Genomic DNA, 20,151 nt, shown 5'->3' with positions numbered 1-20,151 from the left:
ATGAACTTCAGAACCACCATAAAAAAATGAGTACTTCTGTATAAGAAGTAGAAACCAAAAGAGGACTGCACAGGGAATTGTGCGTCTCTTTTCCATACCACTTGCTTTTTAAAAAATTCAACATCTGGGGGCGGCTGGATGGGGCAGCGAGTAAAGCACCGGCCCCGGAGTCAGGAGGACCCGAGTTCGGTTCCAGCCTCAGACACTTAACACCCACATAAAAAAAACTAGCTGTGCAACCTTGGTCAAGTTACTTAACCCCAATTGCCCTCTAAAAGGCAAAAAAAAAAACCAAAACCCAACATGTTACTTTTAAAACTGTCCTGCTTCTCTGGGTTTCTTTCTGAATTTCCTTCTGTGAGCATTTTAAAAAATATTTCAATGGACCATTTATTTTCTTTTTTTAAGAAGCATCAACATTGCTACTCCACTTTTTTCTTCACCTAATAGAATGTCAGCACTTCATCATGTCATAGCTCCTTCCAATTTTTTCAAAAAAGTTTATATTTTTAGGCTTCTACTGACTCTTGTTTGCATTTCAAAGTTCCAGATTTTTTCTTTTAAACTTATTTTCAACATTCTTTTTTTTTTTGGAGGGGGGAAGGCAGGGCAATTGGGGTTAAGTGACTTGCCCAAGGTCACACGGCTCCTAAGTATGAAGTATCTGAGGCCACATTTGAACTCAGGTCCTCCTGACGCCAGGGCTGGTGCTCTATTCACTGTACCACCTAGCAGCCCAAACATTCTTTTTAAAAATAAATTTTTGAGTTCTGAATTCTCTCCCTTCCTTTCACACTTCCACCACCTATTCAGAAAGCAAGAAATGTGATATAAATTAAGCATGTTAAATCATGTAAAACCTATTTCCATATAAGTCATGTTGCAAAAAAAAATTTAAAAATAAAATAAAAATAAAGTGAAAAAAAAAACCATGCTTCAATCTGAAATCACATTGCTATTAAGTTCTTTCTCTGGATGCGGATAGCATTTTTTATCATATTTCCTTCAGATTTGTCTTGGATATTAGATTGCTGAGAATAGCAAAGTCTTCACAGCTGATCACCATACAATATTGCTGTTACTGTATATTCTCCTGGTTCTGCTCATTTCACTTTGCTTCAGTTCATGTATATCTTCCCAGATTTTTCTGAGAGCATCCTGCTTGTCATTTCTTATAGCACAATAGTTTTCCATCACAATCATATACCACAACTTGTTCAGTATTCCCCAACTAATAGACATCTCTTCAATTTCCAATTCTTTGTCACCACAAAAAGTCAGCTCTAGATTTTTTTTAACAGCAATTGCTTGAAAATCTTCTACTACATATTAAAGGCCCATGTTTTCCTCTGTATGATTACACTCAAATTTTGCAGGGGAAGTTATTCCTGGTTTTAGACTTTTATCTTTTGCTTTTTGGAACATCAGATTCTAAGATGTCTGGTTTTTAGCAGAAGCTACTAGATCCTGTGTGATCCCAACTGTGGTTTCCTTGGTCCTTCAACTCTTTTTCTGGCAGTTTGAAGTATTTTTTGTTTAATGTAGAAGCTTTAGATTATGACCATGAGAATCCTGGGACTTTTCCTTGAGGGATTTCTTTCGAGAAGTAATTCCATTTTCACTTTGCCCTATGGTTTTCATTTGTGATTTCCTGAAATAGTGTACAAAATTTTACTATGGTTTTCAGGGAGTCTGATGTTGCTTAAATTATTTCTCCCTGAGTTGTTTTCCAAGTTTTCCAGGTAGCTATCTTGCATATCCTTCTATTTTTAGAAATCTTTTGATTTTACTCTAATATTTTCTAGCTAATTCATGGAGCCTTTGATTCTATCTATTCTAATTTTTAGGGAGTCTATTGCTTGGGTAAAGTTTACCATTATTGGTTCTAAAGGAAATGTCCTACAAATTCTTACTTCTAAAGCTTTTTAATCATTTTTCAATCTCTTGCTTTATTTTTTCTAGGCATTCATACAAGTCTTGTGGAAAACCCATTTTACCTTTCATTCTGTGCTTGCAACTGTTACAGCACTTTGAAGTTGGATTTTGGGATATCTCTACATAGGTGGTTTTCTTTAAAGTGGTTTGAATCATGTGTTTATAATGGTTTGGATCATGTGTTTATTCATCTCTGGCCTTAATTCCTGAACTGGGATTTTATGATAGGACAAGGCTCCACTTCCTGCTGTTCTTTGGGGTCAGGCGGTTACCTTTGCTTGGTCTTGATTAGGTCACCTGAGATCTTATGCCAACATACCCTGGATCTTTGAAGTTCAAAGTGCTGCATATTCAGAAACTTCTATGTTGTTTCAAGCAGAACTCAGAGCCCACTGACCTGGGATTTCCTCTCTGAGTGTTTACAATAATCACAGGCACATTGAATTGGTTGTCACCTCTCCCAATGACCTCCAAAATCCATGTTATAGTTTTTGAACATAACCTAGCACTGCTATGTTTACTGCCTCAGGATAGAGAGTCTTAAAGGCTATATATGTCTCTGCCTAATCTCTGGGAAGTTTCTTGAGTATAGGCACTATTTACCTGGGTATAGGCATGGACTTCAATGACAGATCCCCTTTCCTATTGTCCATGGGCTTCTGATTGACCTTTTGTGCAGTTCTGATACTGAAGAAGTCAATTCCTATAGTTTTCCACTGGTTTCCTGGATTATTATCTGATGAAGTATAATTCTAAGGTACTGTTGGAAAAAATCTAGGTGAACAGGGCTGTTTGTCTCTGTTCAAATAGCCATTTTAGGCAGTTGGATCCCAACAGTTAGTTTTTCTAACCTACTTAGGGGAAGTCTTTAAACCTGGCAAAACCCTGAAATACTAAAGTCAAAATCAGAGAAATAATTGTATTATTCAAAGTTGTTGAAACATTCCCCTTGTTTAGTCTTCTTCTTCTTTTTTTTTAAAGCATTTGGTGTTAAGTAACTTGCCCAGGGTTACACGGCCAGTTTTTTTGTGTGGGTGTTAAGTATCTGAGGCCAGAACCGATCCCGGGTCCTCCCAACTCCGGGGCTGGTGTTCTTACTCACTGCACCACCTAGCCGCCCCATTAGTCTTCTCTTTTAAATAATAAATTTTGGCTAAGCAATATTTGTTACACAAATGTTGCACATGAGTTTAGCGTGCCTGTTCCTACAACCATGTCTTTTCTCATGTTTATTCTATTCAAATCTTCCAGGAGGGATAAGTTTCTATTATGTTCGAACTCATAAATTCTTTCCCTTTGTGACCTTGGGTAAGTCACTTAACTTCTCTGGGCCTCAATTTCCTTATCTGTGAAATACACATGGGTGGGAGGAGATGAGAAGGAATTCAACATGTCCAAAACAGATTTTATTTTCTTCCTCCCAACCCCATACCCTCCCTCTTCCAAATTCATTTCTGAGTACCACTATCCTTCCAGTCTCCCAAATTTGTAACCTCTGCATTATTCTTGACTCCTCATTCTCCTTCACCCTACATCTCTTGCATCCATGCTTTTCTCACCACCTTAATTCAGGTTCTCATCATTTCTTGCCTGTAATACCGCAATGGTGTCCTAACTGGTTTCCCAACCTCAAGCTCTTCTGATTCCAATTCATCTTCTAGAGAGCTAGCAAAGTGATTTTTGTAAAGCACAGGTTTTATCACTTAAATCCCCACTCAATAAATTCTGTTTCCTACTGCAGGATCAAATATAAAGTCCTCTGCTTGACATTTAAAATCATTCACAACCTGGTCCCTCTTCCTACCTTTCCAATCTTCTTACACTACATTCCCTTCCACACATTCAACAATACAGCCGCACTGTCCTGCTAACTATTCTTCTCACACAGGCATCTTTTATCTTGTGCATTAGCACTAGCTGTCCCCCCAGGCCTGGAATGCTCTCCTTCTCCATCTCTGACTGCTAGATTCCCTGGTTTCCTTCAACCTTTTGCAGGAGGCCTTTCCCATTACCTCTCCCCCTTACCTGGCTCTAAGATTACTTTCCATCTATTCCAGAGGTTCTCAATCTGGGTTACATGACCTTATTTTTAAAACATTTTGATAATTATATTTCAATATAATTGCTTTCCTTTGTATTTTATCTTATGTACTTAAAAACATTATTATGAGAAGGGGCCCTTTGTCTGAATCCAAACTTCACAGAACAAATTCTCTTATTAAAAAGATTTATTCTGGGGCAGCCAGGTAGCACAGTAAGAGCACCAGCCCCAGAGTCGGGATGACCTGGGATCAAATTTGGGCTCAGACACTTAGCACCCACCCAGAAACACCTGGCCGTGTAACCTTGAGCAAGTTACTTATAAAAAAAAAAAAGATTTATTCTGTTAAACTTGGACTCAGTTAAAAAGCTACACGAAAGGACCTAGAAGGTCACATGTGGCCTCAAGGCCACAAGTTTCCACACCCCTGTCCTAGACTAAGGAGAAATCAATCTGAAAAAGTGAGAGAGTACAGAGTTTAACTATTCAATCTGACAAACATTTATCCAGTACCAACTCTAAGTGAGCTTTTGCTGGTGATACCCTTACAACTATACTTACAGTACAGTTAGAAGTATATAGTCCTAAGAGCAATAAGTAGAAGCTGTGATGATTAAAACAGGCTGAATATAAGGAAATCAGAACTATCCAAATGTGGAATGGGCTGCCTCAGAAAGTAGTAGGTTACCCTTCACTGGAAGTCTACGAATCAATGGATGACCATTTGTTGTGTATAGTGAGGAGGGGATTATTTTTCAGGTTCAGGTTGATCTGGTCCTAAGGTACCTTCTAAGTCTTTGATTCTGTGAAGTCTTAATTATATTAGATTTCAACTCACTAATCAAGGACTGTATCCCAAATTCTGAAAAAATATTTCTTGCACTTATACCCTAACAGATTTCCATAATTCATGATCTTTGTTAGCACCACTGAAACAGCAGAAGTTTTTATATTAAAGCTTGGATCAATGTTGTATTTATATGCTAAATAAGCAATTTTCAAAAAACAGAGTAATCAGACTATACTGCCTGAAGAACAAAAAAAAATTCACCTGACATATTCTTTTTTATTGTCTTCTGTAACTGAGATGCTTTTACCATTTGGTTTAAGTTCATGTTGAATAATTTCACCATAAGCATTGTGTTCTACACAAAAGGTATGATCCAAGACACCTGTAATATCATTCTCACTAGAAAGGGACAAAAAAAACAAGCACATAATTAGAAAATCTGAAACACATATAGCACAGATGTGTGAAGAGCCTAGACTGACAAAAACCAAAGAAGAGATATTACTGCATTCTTGAATCAGAAATCTCATTTATGATAAACCATGAGTTATTTAAGTAACTAATCCTGTTATCCAATAATTTTGCTACTATCTCAAATAGTTCTTAGACCAATCATAAAGAAAATTAATCTTCACAAATACATAAAATTTTGTTTTCACTTTCTAGATTGTCCAATGAAACAATCTGACTATATAGTATACACTGAAAATAACACTTAAAAGGATTCTTCAAGTGGAAATACTTCAAAGGTGCTTGTCTACTAAATTAGACTAGCTCAAAAAAAGATGACCCTACTCTGTACTTAGAAATAAAATATTAGGACACTTCATAGAAAGGAATTTCAAATATAAAAAGTCATGTACAAGCTAAGATCTGTCTGAAATAAAAAAAAAACTTTAAAAAATATTATCATGTCACCGTATAGAGACTTTGAATGTACAGAAAGAGAAATGTTAATTCCACAAAATATAGGAGTGTGTTAGGGTATTTTGCTAAATTTATTAACAACTTCTTTCAAAGTGGGGCTAGTTCATCCAATCATTTAGGAGTTTTCAGTTCATTAATATACTCTGGTGAAAGCCGTAACAAAACTCCCTACATTATTCTTTTAAATCTAATCTAATTTTACCTATGAACAGCATCAATTTTATGAATTTAGATTTCTGCCATAGTGAACAATTCAGGGTCAATACATACAGTATCCAGACTAAGCTGTTGTGAAGATCTGGATCAACCAACTCCATGTCGTCCAAATTAATTGGTTTTCCAAGCAATTGTTTGTAAAAAGGCAATGTGAAACCACCATCAATGTAATGTCCATGAAATACAGCCATCCCCATTATCCGCCCAACAAAGTGGAAATATGATAAATGTTCCTGAAATTTAAAGTTTATATTTAAGTAAAAAATAGGTCACTAAGCAAGATTTTTTAAAATAACAATTTCACAAGATTATAGTTTTCAAATTACTGTTGTATCTTCCAGCCATTCAAGTGGAGTCAGTTGCCAATACAATGTATTTAATTTGTTTATCTGAATTTTAATTTTAGATCTGAAATGGATTTTCTAGGTCGCTAAGACAAATAATTCTACACACTTTAAATTCTATAAATATACCCCCAAATGCTAGGAAACTCAGAGGTCCTCTTTCAAGAGAATAACAATGCTTCCAAGTTTATACTGCTATAAAATCTCAATGTTTATACTTAGTCCACTTTCCTCTACCTCACCACTAGGCTTTTTCTCTCTCATTTACTTTTTATCTATTGTCTTTCACTCTATTCTATAGAAACACTACTCTCCTTTATCCTAAAACAATTTTACTCCCTTACTCAGCCTCCCCCAACTACTGGCATAAACAAAATCTGAAGATACCACACACCCCTGTTGGGCAGCCTTCAGAAGAACTATTCTCCAAAGGATCCAATTCCTCTTCCCTCCTAAATATCAGTCCTGGACCATTAACCTACCACCCTTCTAGCTTTTTGTCACAAATTAAAGGCCAGCCATGGAATCTATCTAAAATAAATCATTCTCTTAAAATTGAGGCTGTTCCTATGACCCTCTAGGACTCAACTCCATCTAAAGTCAATAAGCATTTATTAAGTGCCAGGCATTGTGCTAAGTGTTGGGATTATAACAAAACACAAAAAACAATCTCTATAATCCAGGAGCTAACAGTCTAATGGAGGAAGACAATGTGAAAACAACTGTGTACAAATCAATTATATACAGAAAAAAATTGGAGATGGAAGGTCCCAGCATTAAGGAGGATTAGAGATGAATTCTTGTATAAGGTTTAGAAAGCCAGAGAAACAGGTGATAAGGGAAAGCATTCCAGGCATGGCAGACAGTCAGAGAAACTGAACAGAGACAGGAGACAGAGGATCTTGTTTGAGGAATAGCAAAGAGGTCAGTGTCACTGGAAATGGGAGTGAAATATAAATACACTGGAAAGGTAGGCCATGTTATAAAGGGCTTTGAAAGCCAAATAAAGGACTTTATAGTTAATCACAGAGATGATACAGAGGCACTAGAAGTCTGCTATATCTAGCTAAAAGGTAGATGAGAAAGAGGGTAAGACCTGTACTTTAAGAAGATCAATCTGACAGCTAAGTGGAGGACAGATTAGAGTAGGGAGAGCCTTGGGTCAGGAAGATTATGAGAAGCCTACTTCAATAGTCAGGTGTGAAGGGCAAAGGCCTGGGCCAAGATGGTGACAGTGTCCAAGGACAGACGGGGGCATACACTAAAGATGTTTTGAAAGTAGAAACGACAAGACTTTGCAAATGATTGGATATGGGGAGATATGAGATTGAGTTTAGGTGACTGGGAGAAATAGCAAAGGGGCGGCCAGGTAGCACAGCAAGTAAGAGCACCGGCTCCAGTGTCGGGATGACCCGGGGATCGAATCCCAGGCTCAAACACTTGGCAGCCACCCAGAAACACCTGGCCATGTAACCTTGAGCAAGTTACTTAACCCGCATTGCTTTAAAAAAAAAAAAAGTAATAGCAAAGTTAGGAGAAGGGAAGGGTTTAAAAGGAAAAATAAAGAATTGAAATTTTGGAAATTCTGAGTTTAAGATGCCTTATAGGACATCCAGTTTGCAATGAGATGCACATTTTCTTCTATTTTTTTCATTCTTTTCATTTTGTTTTATTGTTTCTTGATGTCTCATGAAGTCACTGGCTTCTACTTCCCCAATTCTAATTTTTAAGGAATAATTTTCTTCAGTGAGATTTTGTACCTTCTTTTCCATTTGGCCAATTTAACTTTTACAATATTCTTTTCTTTACTGGATTTTTGTGCCTCTTCCTCACCCTCTAAACTAAAAATGTATTATATGCTCACATGATAGGTTTGACTTCTAATGAGCCAAAGTTTTGAGAACATTTTTCTTTAAAAAAAATAGTATTTTAAGTATTTTACCCTAAGGTAGTAAGCAGTTTAATATAGGTTATATATGTACAATCATGTAAAAATTTCCATATTAGTCATATTATGAAAGAAACAGTTTGCAAAATAAAAAAAATGGAAAAAAATAAAGAAAATGAAAACAGTAAGCTTAGATCTGCATTCAGGCTCCATCAGTTCTTTCTCTGGATATGGATAGTATTTTCCATCTTGAGTCTTTTAGAATTGCCTTGATCACAGTATTGCTGAGAAGAGCTAAGTCAGTCATAGCTGATCATTACACAATGTGGCTGTTACTGTGCACAGTGTTCTCCTCATTATGCTCACTTCACTCAGAATCAGCTCATGTAAGTCTTTCCAGGTTTTTCTGAAATCTGCCTGTCATTTCTTATAGCATAATAGTATTCCACGGGGCAGCCAGGTGGCTCAGCGAGTAAGAACACCAGTTCCAGTGTCGAGATGACCTGGGGATCAAATCTGGGCTCAGATATTCAGCACCACACCCAGAAATAACTGGCCGTGTAACCTTGAGCAAGTTACTTAACCCCGATTGCTTAGAAAAAAAATAATAGTATTCCATTACATTCATATACCACAACTTGTTTAGCCAAGTGATTCCCCAATTGATGGGAATCCCCTTAATTTTGAATTCTTTGTCACTTTTTGTGCCTCTTTGGTCTATTTTTTTCTTCAGTATTATTTTCTTCAGTATTTTTACATCTCCTTTACCAAGCTGCTGACTTTTTTTCATTATTTTCTTGCATCACTGTAATTTCTTATCTCAATTTTTTCCCCTTATTTGATTTTTAAAATCATTTTTTGAGCTCTCTCAGGAATTCTTGATTGGGGCTGCACTGAGACTAATTCACATTTTTCTTTGAGGCTTTGCATGTAAGCTGTTTTGACATCATTTTCTTCTTCTGACTTTGTATTTTGATCTTCCTTCTCTGAACCGTCTACTATCTGTGGGCTGAAAGCTCCTGAAGCTGCTACCGCTGCTGGTTCAGTTGACCCCAAGACCTGATACTGACTTGCCAGGCTTGTCCTGTGCTAGATTGTGTTCTACTCTCATCCCAGTGAAACAGACCTTTCCTGCAGATTTTCTAAGTTGTCTTAAGCTGGAAAATTGTTTTGCCATGTCCTTTTGTTGGTTCCACTGTTCCAGAATCTGTTTTGAGATGTTACTTTAAAGTTGTTTGGAAGGGAGTTTGGGAGAGTTCAGGCATACTTTTGCTTCACCATCTTGGTTCCCAGCCTAGGACATCCAGTTTGAAATATCCAACAGAGGGGCAGCTAGGTGGTGCAGTGAATAGAGCACCAGCCCTGGAGTCAGGAAGACCTGAGTTCAAGTCCGGCCTCAGACACTTAACACAAAAACTAGCTGTGTGACCTTGGGCAAGTCACTTAACCCTAACTGCCCTCCAAAAAGTGGAAAAAAAAAAGAAATATCCAATAGACAGTTAAACAGTAGAAGTCAGGAAACAGAGTAGGGAAGGAGAATCCAATGGGAAGTGATAAAATTACCAAGTAAAATACTATACAGGGAAAAGAGAAGAATGCCTAGGCTAGAGCTTTGAAGACACCCACAGTTAGCAAGCATGATCTAAAGGAAGATCCAATAAAAGAGACTGAAAAGGAACTGTCACACAGGAAAGAAGAGAACCTGAAGAGAGCAGTGTCATAAAGAGATAGAGACAAGAAAATATCGAGGAAAAGAGTAATTCATGGAACATTATTAACAGTATCATCTAAAGCCACTAGACCTATATTCTTCTTTACATAATCTCCTACCATAATCCCTAATGACTTGATCTGTTCATCCCCACCAGCTATTATCCCATATTTCTCCTCCCTTTTATGGCTCAACTCCTTGAGAAAGCTGTCTAAAATTGAAGCCTCCACTTCCATTCCTAGCTTACTTTCTTAAATCTATGCAGTCTAGCTTCTGACTTCATCATTTAACTAGAATTATTCTCTCTGAAGTTACCAGTGACCTCTTAATTGCCAAATCCAAGGGCCTTTCCTCAATTTTCATTCTTCTTGACTTCTCTGATGTTTCTGACACTGTCAATCACCCCTTCTTGAGACTGTAAACATATAACAATACCCATTGAAGAACAATATTGCAATTATAAAACTTAAGCAATATGACATGTAAAAGAGCGAAATTAAAATATAGAAACTAGAATGGTGAAAACAAGAAGTGTCCAAGAAAGAACAAGTTTCCATGGCTCAAAGAACTGCAGAGAATGATGGGAGATGGATGAAGGGCACAGCTCCACAGCTTGGGGATAAAATTCAGAAATGCTGAAAAATTTCGTCCTCTAATACCCTGGTCTTTTAAAGAACTGGCCACTAACTTTGCCCTGAAATATGCATTGAATACAGTTTTACTAAAAGTCATATATTATTAAACAAGTAAAATTTATATATGTGCCAAGGGACCTCTATATAAATAAAAGCATTTTTAGTTACTGAATTCACATTATCATACCGGATTAACTGCAGAATCTGGATTGATTTGTAATGTATAGATGTCATCTCTTGAGTACTGGAAGAGGCCATAATATGGATTCAGCATTTCATGAGACAAGAGATATAGCCATTCCCTAAAGAGACAACACATAATTAATTGTCTAATAAACAAACCCCTTTTAAAGAGTGAATTCAGACATAGCATCTCTTAGCTGTGGAAATTCAAAGGGAATAAAATGAAATAAAGGTCCAAATGAGGTTATATAAGGGCAGATTTTTAAAACAGCCTACTATGTGTGGTAAATTTCTTGAATTTTAAAGTATTATTTCATTTTCATTACTTCTGGGAAGTTTTTCCCAGATTGGTATTTCAGAAAAAAACAATCATAATGATAATAATAACAACATGGTGTTAAGGGAGGGAAAAAAAGAACAAAGTAAAAAAGTACATAGCAGAGAACAAAAGAAAACTCACAAGGAAGCAAATAAAAGATGCACAATTCTCAACACAACATGTATTATTTATCATACAGGTTTTCTTGAAATGAAAATGTATTGTTACATATTTTGAATCCTCTCATGTTCTGCTATGCACACAACATGCTTTTTATTTTTCTTTCTTACTTTGTATTTAAGTTCCAGTATTTATGTTTGATATGTTTTTGTTTCTTTTATCTATTCTGTATTTGTGTTCTGGCATTTGATTTTAAAATTAAATTTTAAAAGAACAGAAAAAAAGCAAAAAAAACCCTCCAATAACAACATTTATATCGTATCTACTATATGCCAAGCACTGTGCTAAACACTTTACAAATATTATCTCATTTGGTCCACACAACAATCCTATTATCCCCATTTAACAGTTGGGAAAAATGAAACAAATTACTATAATGTGTACCTGAAAATACCATACATTTATTTAGTATTGCAGTCCAGCATTCTGACTGTATTTATTACTTTCAGCTACTAAATTTCAATTGCTAAACAACTCTGCAATGAATGCTATATACATTTTAAGGAAGTTATCATCTTACTCAAAATATTTCATACTTTCCTCATAACCTTCATTACTGTCACCAAGTGTAGTAAGGGCTGATACTACAAGATTCATATGAAGCACTTTTTATTTTTCCATTTTCAACACAGAACAAAGGTAAGTTAAATTGTGTGTGCGTGCATGTATGTAACATAACATTTGATAGTCTTCTACCTGATCACATCTTAACAGCAACTGTTATATTGATTTTAAGAAGTACTACCACCATATACTTTGTATTTTTCCAAAACTTTCCATACTAGAAATAATCAAGAGTCAAGAAACCTGAATTGTGATTCTGCCTTGTCACTCACTGCCACTTCAAGACTTAAAGCAAGGACTTCAAGAAACATAAGAAAAATATGGCTTATATCCAGCTTAAAAACACTACTGTGCATGTCCATTTAAAACACAAAACGAAAGCATGTAACATGAAATTATTTTCAGATTATACTTGATTGTCATCAAAAGTGATACTGTAGGGGTGGCTGGGTGGTGCAGTGAGTAAAGCACTGGCCCTGGAATCAGGAGGACCCAAGTTCAGCTCCGGCCTCAGACACTCAACACCCACACCAAAAAACTAGCCATGTAACCTTGGACAAGTTACTTAACCCCAATTGCCTTCCAAAAGGGAAAAAAAAAAGTGATACTGTAACTATAGACACAATTTTGCCCCAAAAATAAAGGCATGCATGCATACACACAGAACATTATGCTAAGTAAATCATGTAAATTAAGTTATCCTAAGGAATTTCTTTGGTAACTATATGCTACATGACAATATTTCTGGGAAACGCAAGTTTTACAAGTATGGTTTTCCTATTTTATTTTGGTGGTGTTTTTTTTTTTTTTACAGAAAAATTTAAGCATCCCAATGTTTTCTTTGGTTTTGAAAATATCCAATTACATTTCATGGAGTAGAATCATAGATTCCTATTGCAATGAACAAAATACATAGATAGAATAGCTCACACAATGAAGTCTCCTGCATGCAGTCTAAAAAAATCTGTACATAAACAAAACACATTTTGTTTTACCTGTCCTTGCCAGTAAAAAGGTTAATTGTTCCTTTCAAAATGAAAGATGCAGCCTTAGGCAAGTGAGATTCATCAAGAAGCCTCACTGTTACTGGTAAACTAGGGAACTCTTGAGTATTATACTCATTCTGTTCAAATCAGCCTTACCCTCAAATCAGCAGCTATAGAAACCATTGATTTTCAAACTAAGAGTTAAGCAGAATCCAAGAATACATGCAAAAGTATGATGGTTCTATCAGGAAACAATCTCCAGGCAGAGAAGAATTAACAGTAATAGCCCCAGTAACTCCATGGGCTGAATTAACAGATATGGGCCTATTAGAGCAAAATGAAAATCACATGGAAGAATGGTCTGGAGTTATGTCCCCCATCTCTCCTTCATATATGCAGATATGAAAAACCTTTAAGAAATAATTAGTGTCTAATATAACTTATTCCTGGAGCAGATTCTTAGTGAGTATAGATTCGCATTCAATTTGGGATAAGAAGTAAGGATGGGAGAGAAGGAGAGTATAGAGAGCTGAATAACATTTAACATAGGAAAAGAGATTAGGTTTGAGAGAAAGCATCATTTATTTAGGCTTGAGATATAGAACCTTGGTAAATAAGTAGTCTAATTTACTAATTTTACAAATGAGGACAGTGGAAACCAAAGAGGTGAAATAATTTGCTCAAGATGACACAGCTAATTAGTGACAGAACCCAAGATTGAAACCCAAGTGTCTTTATAGTGGATCCAGTAGGAGTCTTTCTGTACCACAAAGGCTGCTAACTATTGCATTAGAATGATAATTGTCACAATATAAACTTTCTGATATGAATTAATTTGGAAAATACCAAACTGTAAAATTATAGAAAAAAAGCTATGGTATCAAAATATAAAATTGCATCCATACATGTGAGCATTCTGCTATTATTAAATAATAGGTAATTCCTCACCTGGGCAGCTAGGTGGCACAGGGGATAGAATGCTGGGCCTGGAGTCAGGAAGACCTGAGTTCAAATATGACCTCAGACACTAGCTGTGTGACCCTGGGCGAGTCATTTAACCCTGTTTGGTTCAGTTTCCTCATTTGTAAAATGAGCTGGTGAATGAAATGGTAAACCACTCTAGCATCTTTGCCAAGAAAACCCCAAATGGGGTCACGAAGAGTTGGAGATGACTAAAACAAATGAATAGCAACAACAACAAATTCCTCACCTTGCAACCCCTCCATAATCAAGGCCTTCTTCTCCACGAAATTTTATCATTAACCGTTTCCACAGATCTTTTGGTCTCATTTTCATGACTTGTCTGTATGATTCCTGAAATAATTTCACTTTTATTATAACCAATGGCTATTAAAAATTACATTTTATTGATCATTATAATAAATTATTTGAACTAAATATCAATCACTATTTAAAGGGAAAAGATTCAAGTTTCTTAGAAAAGAGAGAAATTTAACTGTGGCTTCTAATTTGGAGAAATGGGGAAAATATATACATGGGGTTTCTCTTTTCTAATCATAAAAAAACCCCAAAACACATCAAATTAGATTCAGGGAGAAATTACTTCAAGAATCTTTCCTAATCTAAGCTTTATCCACAGCATGTCACTCAAAGACACATACTCACTATGGTGTGATGTATCAAAAGTATACAGAGACTGTAGTTCATACTAAGTTCCCATTGATATTTTCATTAAGTAATAATAACTGAGTTCTTCTTTAAGAGAACACAGATGTAGCATAATAAAATGAGTTGGAAAAGACTTTAGAATATCCTATTCCAAGCTCCTTATTTACTGATACAGAAATTGATCCAGGTGGCTAGGTGGTGCAGTGAATAGAGCACCAGCCCTGGAGTCAGGAGGACCTGAGTTCAAATCCGGTCGCAGACACTTAACATTAATAGCCGTGTGACCTTGGGCAAGTCACTTAACCCCAACTGCCCTGCCCTCTCCCCTTCAAAAAGAAAAAAAAAAAGAAATTGATCCAGACGGATTAGTTAGAACAAAAGGAAAACAAAAAGGAATGCATTGCTTGTCCCCCAAATTATAACCAATTCTTCTATTCGTTCACATAATCTACCCAAGTCCAATTCTGAAGAGGTAATAAATAATACATCAACACCAACTTCCTCCATCCCCAATCAAATAAAATAGTCTTGAAAGTCTGAAGGTAGCTACTACTTCAAGGTAGGCCTTTTACCACTTAAGATTTCTCCCTCAAAAAACTTTTCTGAACAAGGACAACATGCCTTTTCAAAAATAAACCACCATTCTACCAGTCCCAAAATTTGATAGCGTTGACAATTTGAAGTGACATTGGTCATCATATATATAAATGTATCATATATAATGATAATATATAATGGTTATCATGTTTTGTTGTTGAGTTGGTTTTTGTGTCTGACTCTTTGTGACCTCATTTAGGGTTTTCTTGGAAAGATACTGGAGTGGTTTGCCAATGCCTTCTCCAGCTAATTTTACAGATGATGAAACTCAGGCAAGCAGAGTGAAGTGACTTGTCCAGGGTCACACAACTAAAAAGTATCTGAGGCCAGATCTGAGCTCACCAAGGAAAATACTTCTGACTCCAGATCCAGTACTCTATCCACTGTACCACCTAGCTGTCCTGATAATTATATAGATATGTATACATCTAGATGACCATCTCCATACCATCTATATATGATGACCATTTATATATAATAGGATTTTGTTTGAAATTATTTTGGGTGATGTGTTAGTTACTGCTTAATCCTTGACCTTAACTAACAATGTAAGATTAGAGGAAGGTAGCAGCTATAAAATAAGAGAAAAACCTGATTCCTTCTCCAAATAGCATCAAGAGGCAAGGATAGATTCCATCTGTCTGCCTGACTCAAATTTGCCATACATAAAGCAAATGCACTTCAAATTGCCATTAATACACAATATAAATCTGTGCATGCTTGCAGAGACAGAGACAGGAGTGACAGAGTGGCAGGGAGTGGGGGAAGAGAAAGAAAAAGATAGCAACATATCAAGAGAAACAGAGAGAGAGCTAGCTATAAATACAGGTATATCTGGTGAGCAATGAAAACTATCAAAAATACCAGGAGGATTGTTAATGTGAAAAAGTCACCAGGTAGCACTCTCCCCACTTTTTTGGAAGGGGAGATGAAGCACAAGTAATAATTTCCTCTGGCCTCCAAAGTTCAGAACATATGGGTAAGATAAAGAAAACGCCTTTTCAACTCTTTTGCCCTCTCCCTTTAGCAATAGAATTATCTACCAAAAGGTGATGAAATTATGAAAATAAGTATGGTAGAGATATTGCACAGATATTAATGGTGTCCCTTTCAGTTTTTTTCATTTTTTAAAATTTTACAAAGACAAAATTTTTTAAAAGGGAGCATAGTAGTTTATTTAAATTGAGATTATGTTTGCCCAACAACAAAAAGATGGATAAAGAAAAGACATTTTAAAATATATGACAAAATATGACAAAGTTCAAATAAGCTACCAGCACTAAGACCAGTATCCATTTATCAAACAAATGTGACTATCATAAAACTGGAAGGGGAATGTTTATATACCCTCTATCTGACATTCTATCTTTGATGTAATCATAAAAAGATTCTTAAGCAAACAGTTAAAAATTTTAACAGACTTTTCCTTTTAAAGTTTCTTACTTCTTAGAAGAATATTCAGATACAACAGGTCTTTTTATCTTCTGAGCATTTAGCTCTAAACAAATTTATAGATGACACATAGTAAAGTTGAACTATTGCAAATATAAACATGTGGGCAAGAAATAACTGGTAAATACATTCCAAATACTAGTGAAACTGGTTCCATTATACTTTTCCTTACTTAAAAGAAAAATAAACAGCATTCTTTTCCTAGAAAATAGAAGGAATTATAACAGAAACTGAGTGGGGGAAATTTTCCTTTAGTTTTTATGAATTTTAAAAGATCACTTTTCATTTGGATTACCTCAAAAATTTCCTCTCTGGAGACTTCAATGCGACAGTGGCCAGCTTGAGGCTGCTGTTGAGAAAGCTCCTGCCGCAAAATTTTTAGCTTCTGTACCAGGTCTCGCTTATACCTTGGAACTGTCAAACCTTCTGCCTCATCGGGGTACAAGGGTACCACCTGCGGCTGCTGCTGTTGGCCTTTTAATTGGTTCTGACGGCTAGAATAAACATGAAAATTCTCAGTAACTCTATCATTGCACAAAATTTATACCGCAGAGTACAAAAAAGTTATTTTTTACTATCAAATATTTTTTAATTAAGCATGATTTCAGTAGCAGTATTTTAGATCATTGCTTACTCATATGTAAGGATTTTAGTCAAATAACTTCCCAAGATTTTTAAAATAAACTTTTAAGTTTCTGTCTTTTAGGGAATGTGAACTACAAGATTTAGTTTATTTTCATTAGTACTATTCTACAAATATGTAAGAGATTACTGTACTTTACAACATTATCCATGAAGATTTATGACTGAGTTGCCAGCAATAAATTTTCTTGGATAGCATTCTTTATTTTCTTGCTTCTCCATTTCAAAAATCATGAATATACCAAATGCTACATGTTTAATGTAGAATCTCAACAACACCTGTTTTAAATGGTTTATCTGAAAAAATAAACTCAGGAAAAAAAAAGTTTGTACTAACAGCTTGGCAGGGAATTTAGCCCTTATATGTGAATGGTCTGGCCCACAGGAATTTGGGGAGTTCACATGCAAATAACTGACATGAAAAAATGAGCACTCAATACCAATTCTGAAAAGAACTCAAAAATTTAACTTCTGACTATATACAATATCTATATATTAAGTCAACTACAAATAAATGAGGACATTTTCCAACCATACTAAAAGTTATAAATATATTATAAGCAGCAAAATTTTTTTTTATTTTTTAAATGCTTTATTAACTTCTGATTTGCATCATTTGTTTCCGCCAGATTTTGAGTTACAAATTTTCTCCCCGTTTTTCCCCCACCCATCCCCCCAAAACAGCAGTCCCACAGGATATCCCCACCTCCAATCTGCTCTCTCCCATATTTTCTCCCATACCCGTTTCAACTTTTCCAGTGGATCTCTATGCCTCAGTGCCTGTATATCTTTTTTTTCTTAATAACATGTAAGATGGTATTAATAGTATACATATACACACACACACACATATATACATACGAATATTTGATTTTAAAACTTTCAATTCCAGATTCATTCCCTTCCTCTCTTGCAACCCATGCTTACTAGGATGATAAGCAGTTCAGTATAGATTGTACATGTGTAGCTAATGCAAAATATTAACATAGTAGATGTATTGTAAAAGACTGACTATATTTCCCTCCCTCCTATCCCACCTCCCATTTGTTCTATTCTCTACTTTGATCCTGTCCCTTTTCAAAAGTGGGTGCTTCCAACTTCCCTCCCCCCCAGCCTGCCCTCCCTTCCATCATCCCCCCTCACATCCCCTTCCCCCCCTATTCTCCTGGAGGGTGAGATCCCCTATTTAGTGTGTATTTCCCTCCCTCCTCAAGCCAGATTCAATAGGAGTAAGGTTGACCCATTCCCTTTTGCCTTCCTATTCTTCCCCTCCATTGTAACCATTTTCCCTTGCCTCTTCTGTATGAGATAGCTGCCCCACTCTGTCTCTCCCCATCTCCTCTCATTATATTCCTCTCATCTCTTAATTTCACCTTTTAAGTATCATCCCTTCCTGTTAAATTGGTCCCATGCCCTCTATCTATGTATACCTGTAAATGTATATACACACATTCATATATGTATTCATATGCCCGCATACCCTCATATAAAGACATACACACACACACACACACACACACACACACATTTCTAATCCCTTCAACTACTGAGAAAAGTTTCATAAGTTACAATTATTGTTTTTCCATGTAGGAATGTTAATAGTTCAACTTTGGCCAGGTGGCTCAGCAAGCAAGAGCACCGGCCCCAGTGCCGGGACGACCTGGATCAAATCCGGGTCCAGACCCCCAGCACCACACCCAGAAACAACAACTGGCCGTGCAACCCCGAGCAAGCCACTCAACCCCGATTGCTTCAAAAAAAAAAAATAGTTCAACTTTGATAAGTTCCTTATGATTTCTTTTCCCTGTTTACCTTCTCATGCTTCTCTTGCTTCTTGTATCTGAATGTCAAATTTTCTATTCAACTCTGGTTTTTTCAGCAAGAATGCTTGAAAGTCCTGTACTCCACTGAATGACCATATTTTCCCCTGAAATATGATACTCAATTTTGCTGGGTAGGTGACTCTTGGTTTTAATCCCAGCTCCCTTGACCTCCGGAATATCACATTCCAGGCCCTTCGATCCCTCAGTGTAGAAGCTGCCAGATCCTGGGTTATCCTGATTGTGTTTCCACAATATTCAAATTGTTTCTTCCTGGCTGCTTGTAATATTCTCTCCTTAATCTGGGAATTCTGGAACCTGGCTATAATATTCCTAGGAGTTTTCTTTTTGGGATCTTTTTCAGGAGGTGATCGGTGGATTCTTTCAACCTCTATTTTGCCCTCTGGTTCTAAAACATCAGGGCAGTTTTCTTTGAGAACTTCCTGGAGGATGCTTTCCAGGCTCTTACTTTGGTCATGGCTCTCAGGCAGTCCAATAATTTTTAAATTATCTCTCCTGGATCTATTTTCCAGGTCAGTGGTTTTTCCCATGAGATATTTCACATTGCCTTCTATTCTTTCATTTGTTTGGATCTGTTTAACAGCATCTTGATTTCTCATAAAGTCATTAGCTTCCATTTGCTCCAATCTAATTCTGAAGCAATGATTCTCCTCAGTGAGCTTTTGAGATTCTTTTTCCATCTGGCAAATTCGACTTTTTAAGGCATTCTAGCAGCAAAATTTTACATAAAATTTTCAAAAAGAAATTCTTATCTAAATTACATGTTTTAAAACTGTGACCAGAAATGCATTAAAATGTCAATTTAAAAATAGCGTTACAAACCTACCTGAAATGAAATAGCAATTATGCTGAGTTGCCAGAAAAAACAAAGGCCAAATTTAAAGACAAAGTTGTTCTGTTAGCTGCTTTATATTCATTTAATATCAATAATTTCAAGATAAATTTGCTCATAAAATAAGTTAAAATGTGATATATTTTTATATTTATAGCACTTTATTTCATAGAATATCAATAATATTAAGAGTCTCTCTAAAGTGCTTTGTGTACCAGATTTCAGTCAGAAAGGATTATTATTATTAGAGATAAACTAAGTCTCAAAACAGAAATGTTGATCTGTTCTACATTATTATTGCAAATGTCACCTCAGTCATATTAAATTATAGCATTTTAAAATAGGAACAAGCACAAAATTTACAGTAGTTATTTTGACAAAAAAGATGCTCATATGTAAGAATCTGTAATTCTTGTGTTTTAAAACTGGAAAATGACTT

The 20,151-nt window shown here is 35.9% G+C and overlaps 1 protein-coding gene across 3 annotated transcripts in view; it reads right to left on the bottom strand.

Moving 5' to 3' along the window:
• The window catches only part of SMURF2 (SMAD specific E3 ubiquitin protein ligase 2), a 178,785-nt gene that overhangs the window by 7,851 nt on the left and 150,783 nt on the right, over positions 1–20,151 (bottom strand). For all 3 annotated transcript variants that reach the window (XM_069063949.1, XM_069063951.1, XM_069063950.1), the window contains 5 exons: positions 16,693–16,891; positions 13,930–14,033; positions 10,675–10,789; positions 5,964–6,142; positions 5,028–5,165 (listed from right to left, as the gene is read on the bottom strand). In XM_069063949.1, coding sequence (XP_068920050.1) covers positions 5,028–5,165; positions 5,964–6,142; positions 10,675–10,789; positions 13,930–14,033; positions 16,693–16,891 — 735 coding nt within the window. The remainder of the gene's footprint in view (positions 1–5,027; positions 5,166–5,963; positions 6,143–10,674; positions 10,790–13,929; positions 14,034–16,692; positions 16,892–20,151) is intronic.

Source organism: Petaurus breviceps, unplaced genomic scaffold (genome assembly GCF_028583685.1).
Source record: "Petaurus breviceps papuanus isolate PSGF00001 unplaced genomic scaffold, PetGlider_PUasm1.0 90617, whole genome shotgun sequence".
NCBI classification, from domain to species: Eukaryota; Metazoa; Chordata; class Mammalia; order Diprotodontia; family Petauridae; genus Petaurus; species Petaurus breviceps.
This window is presented reverse-complemented; position numbering and strand designations above follow the sequence as displayed.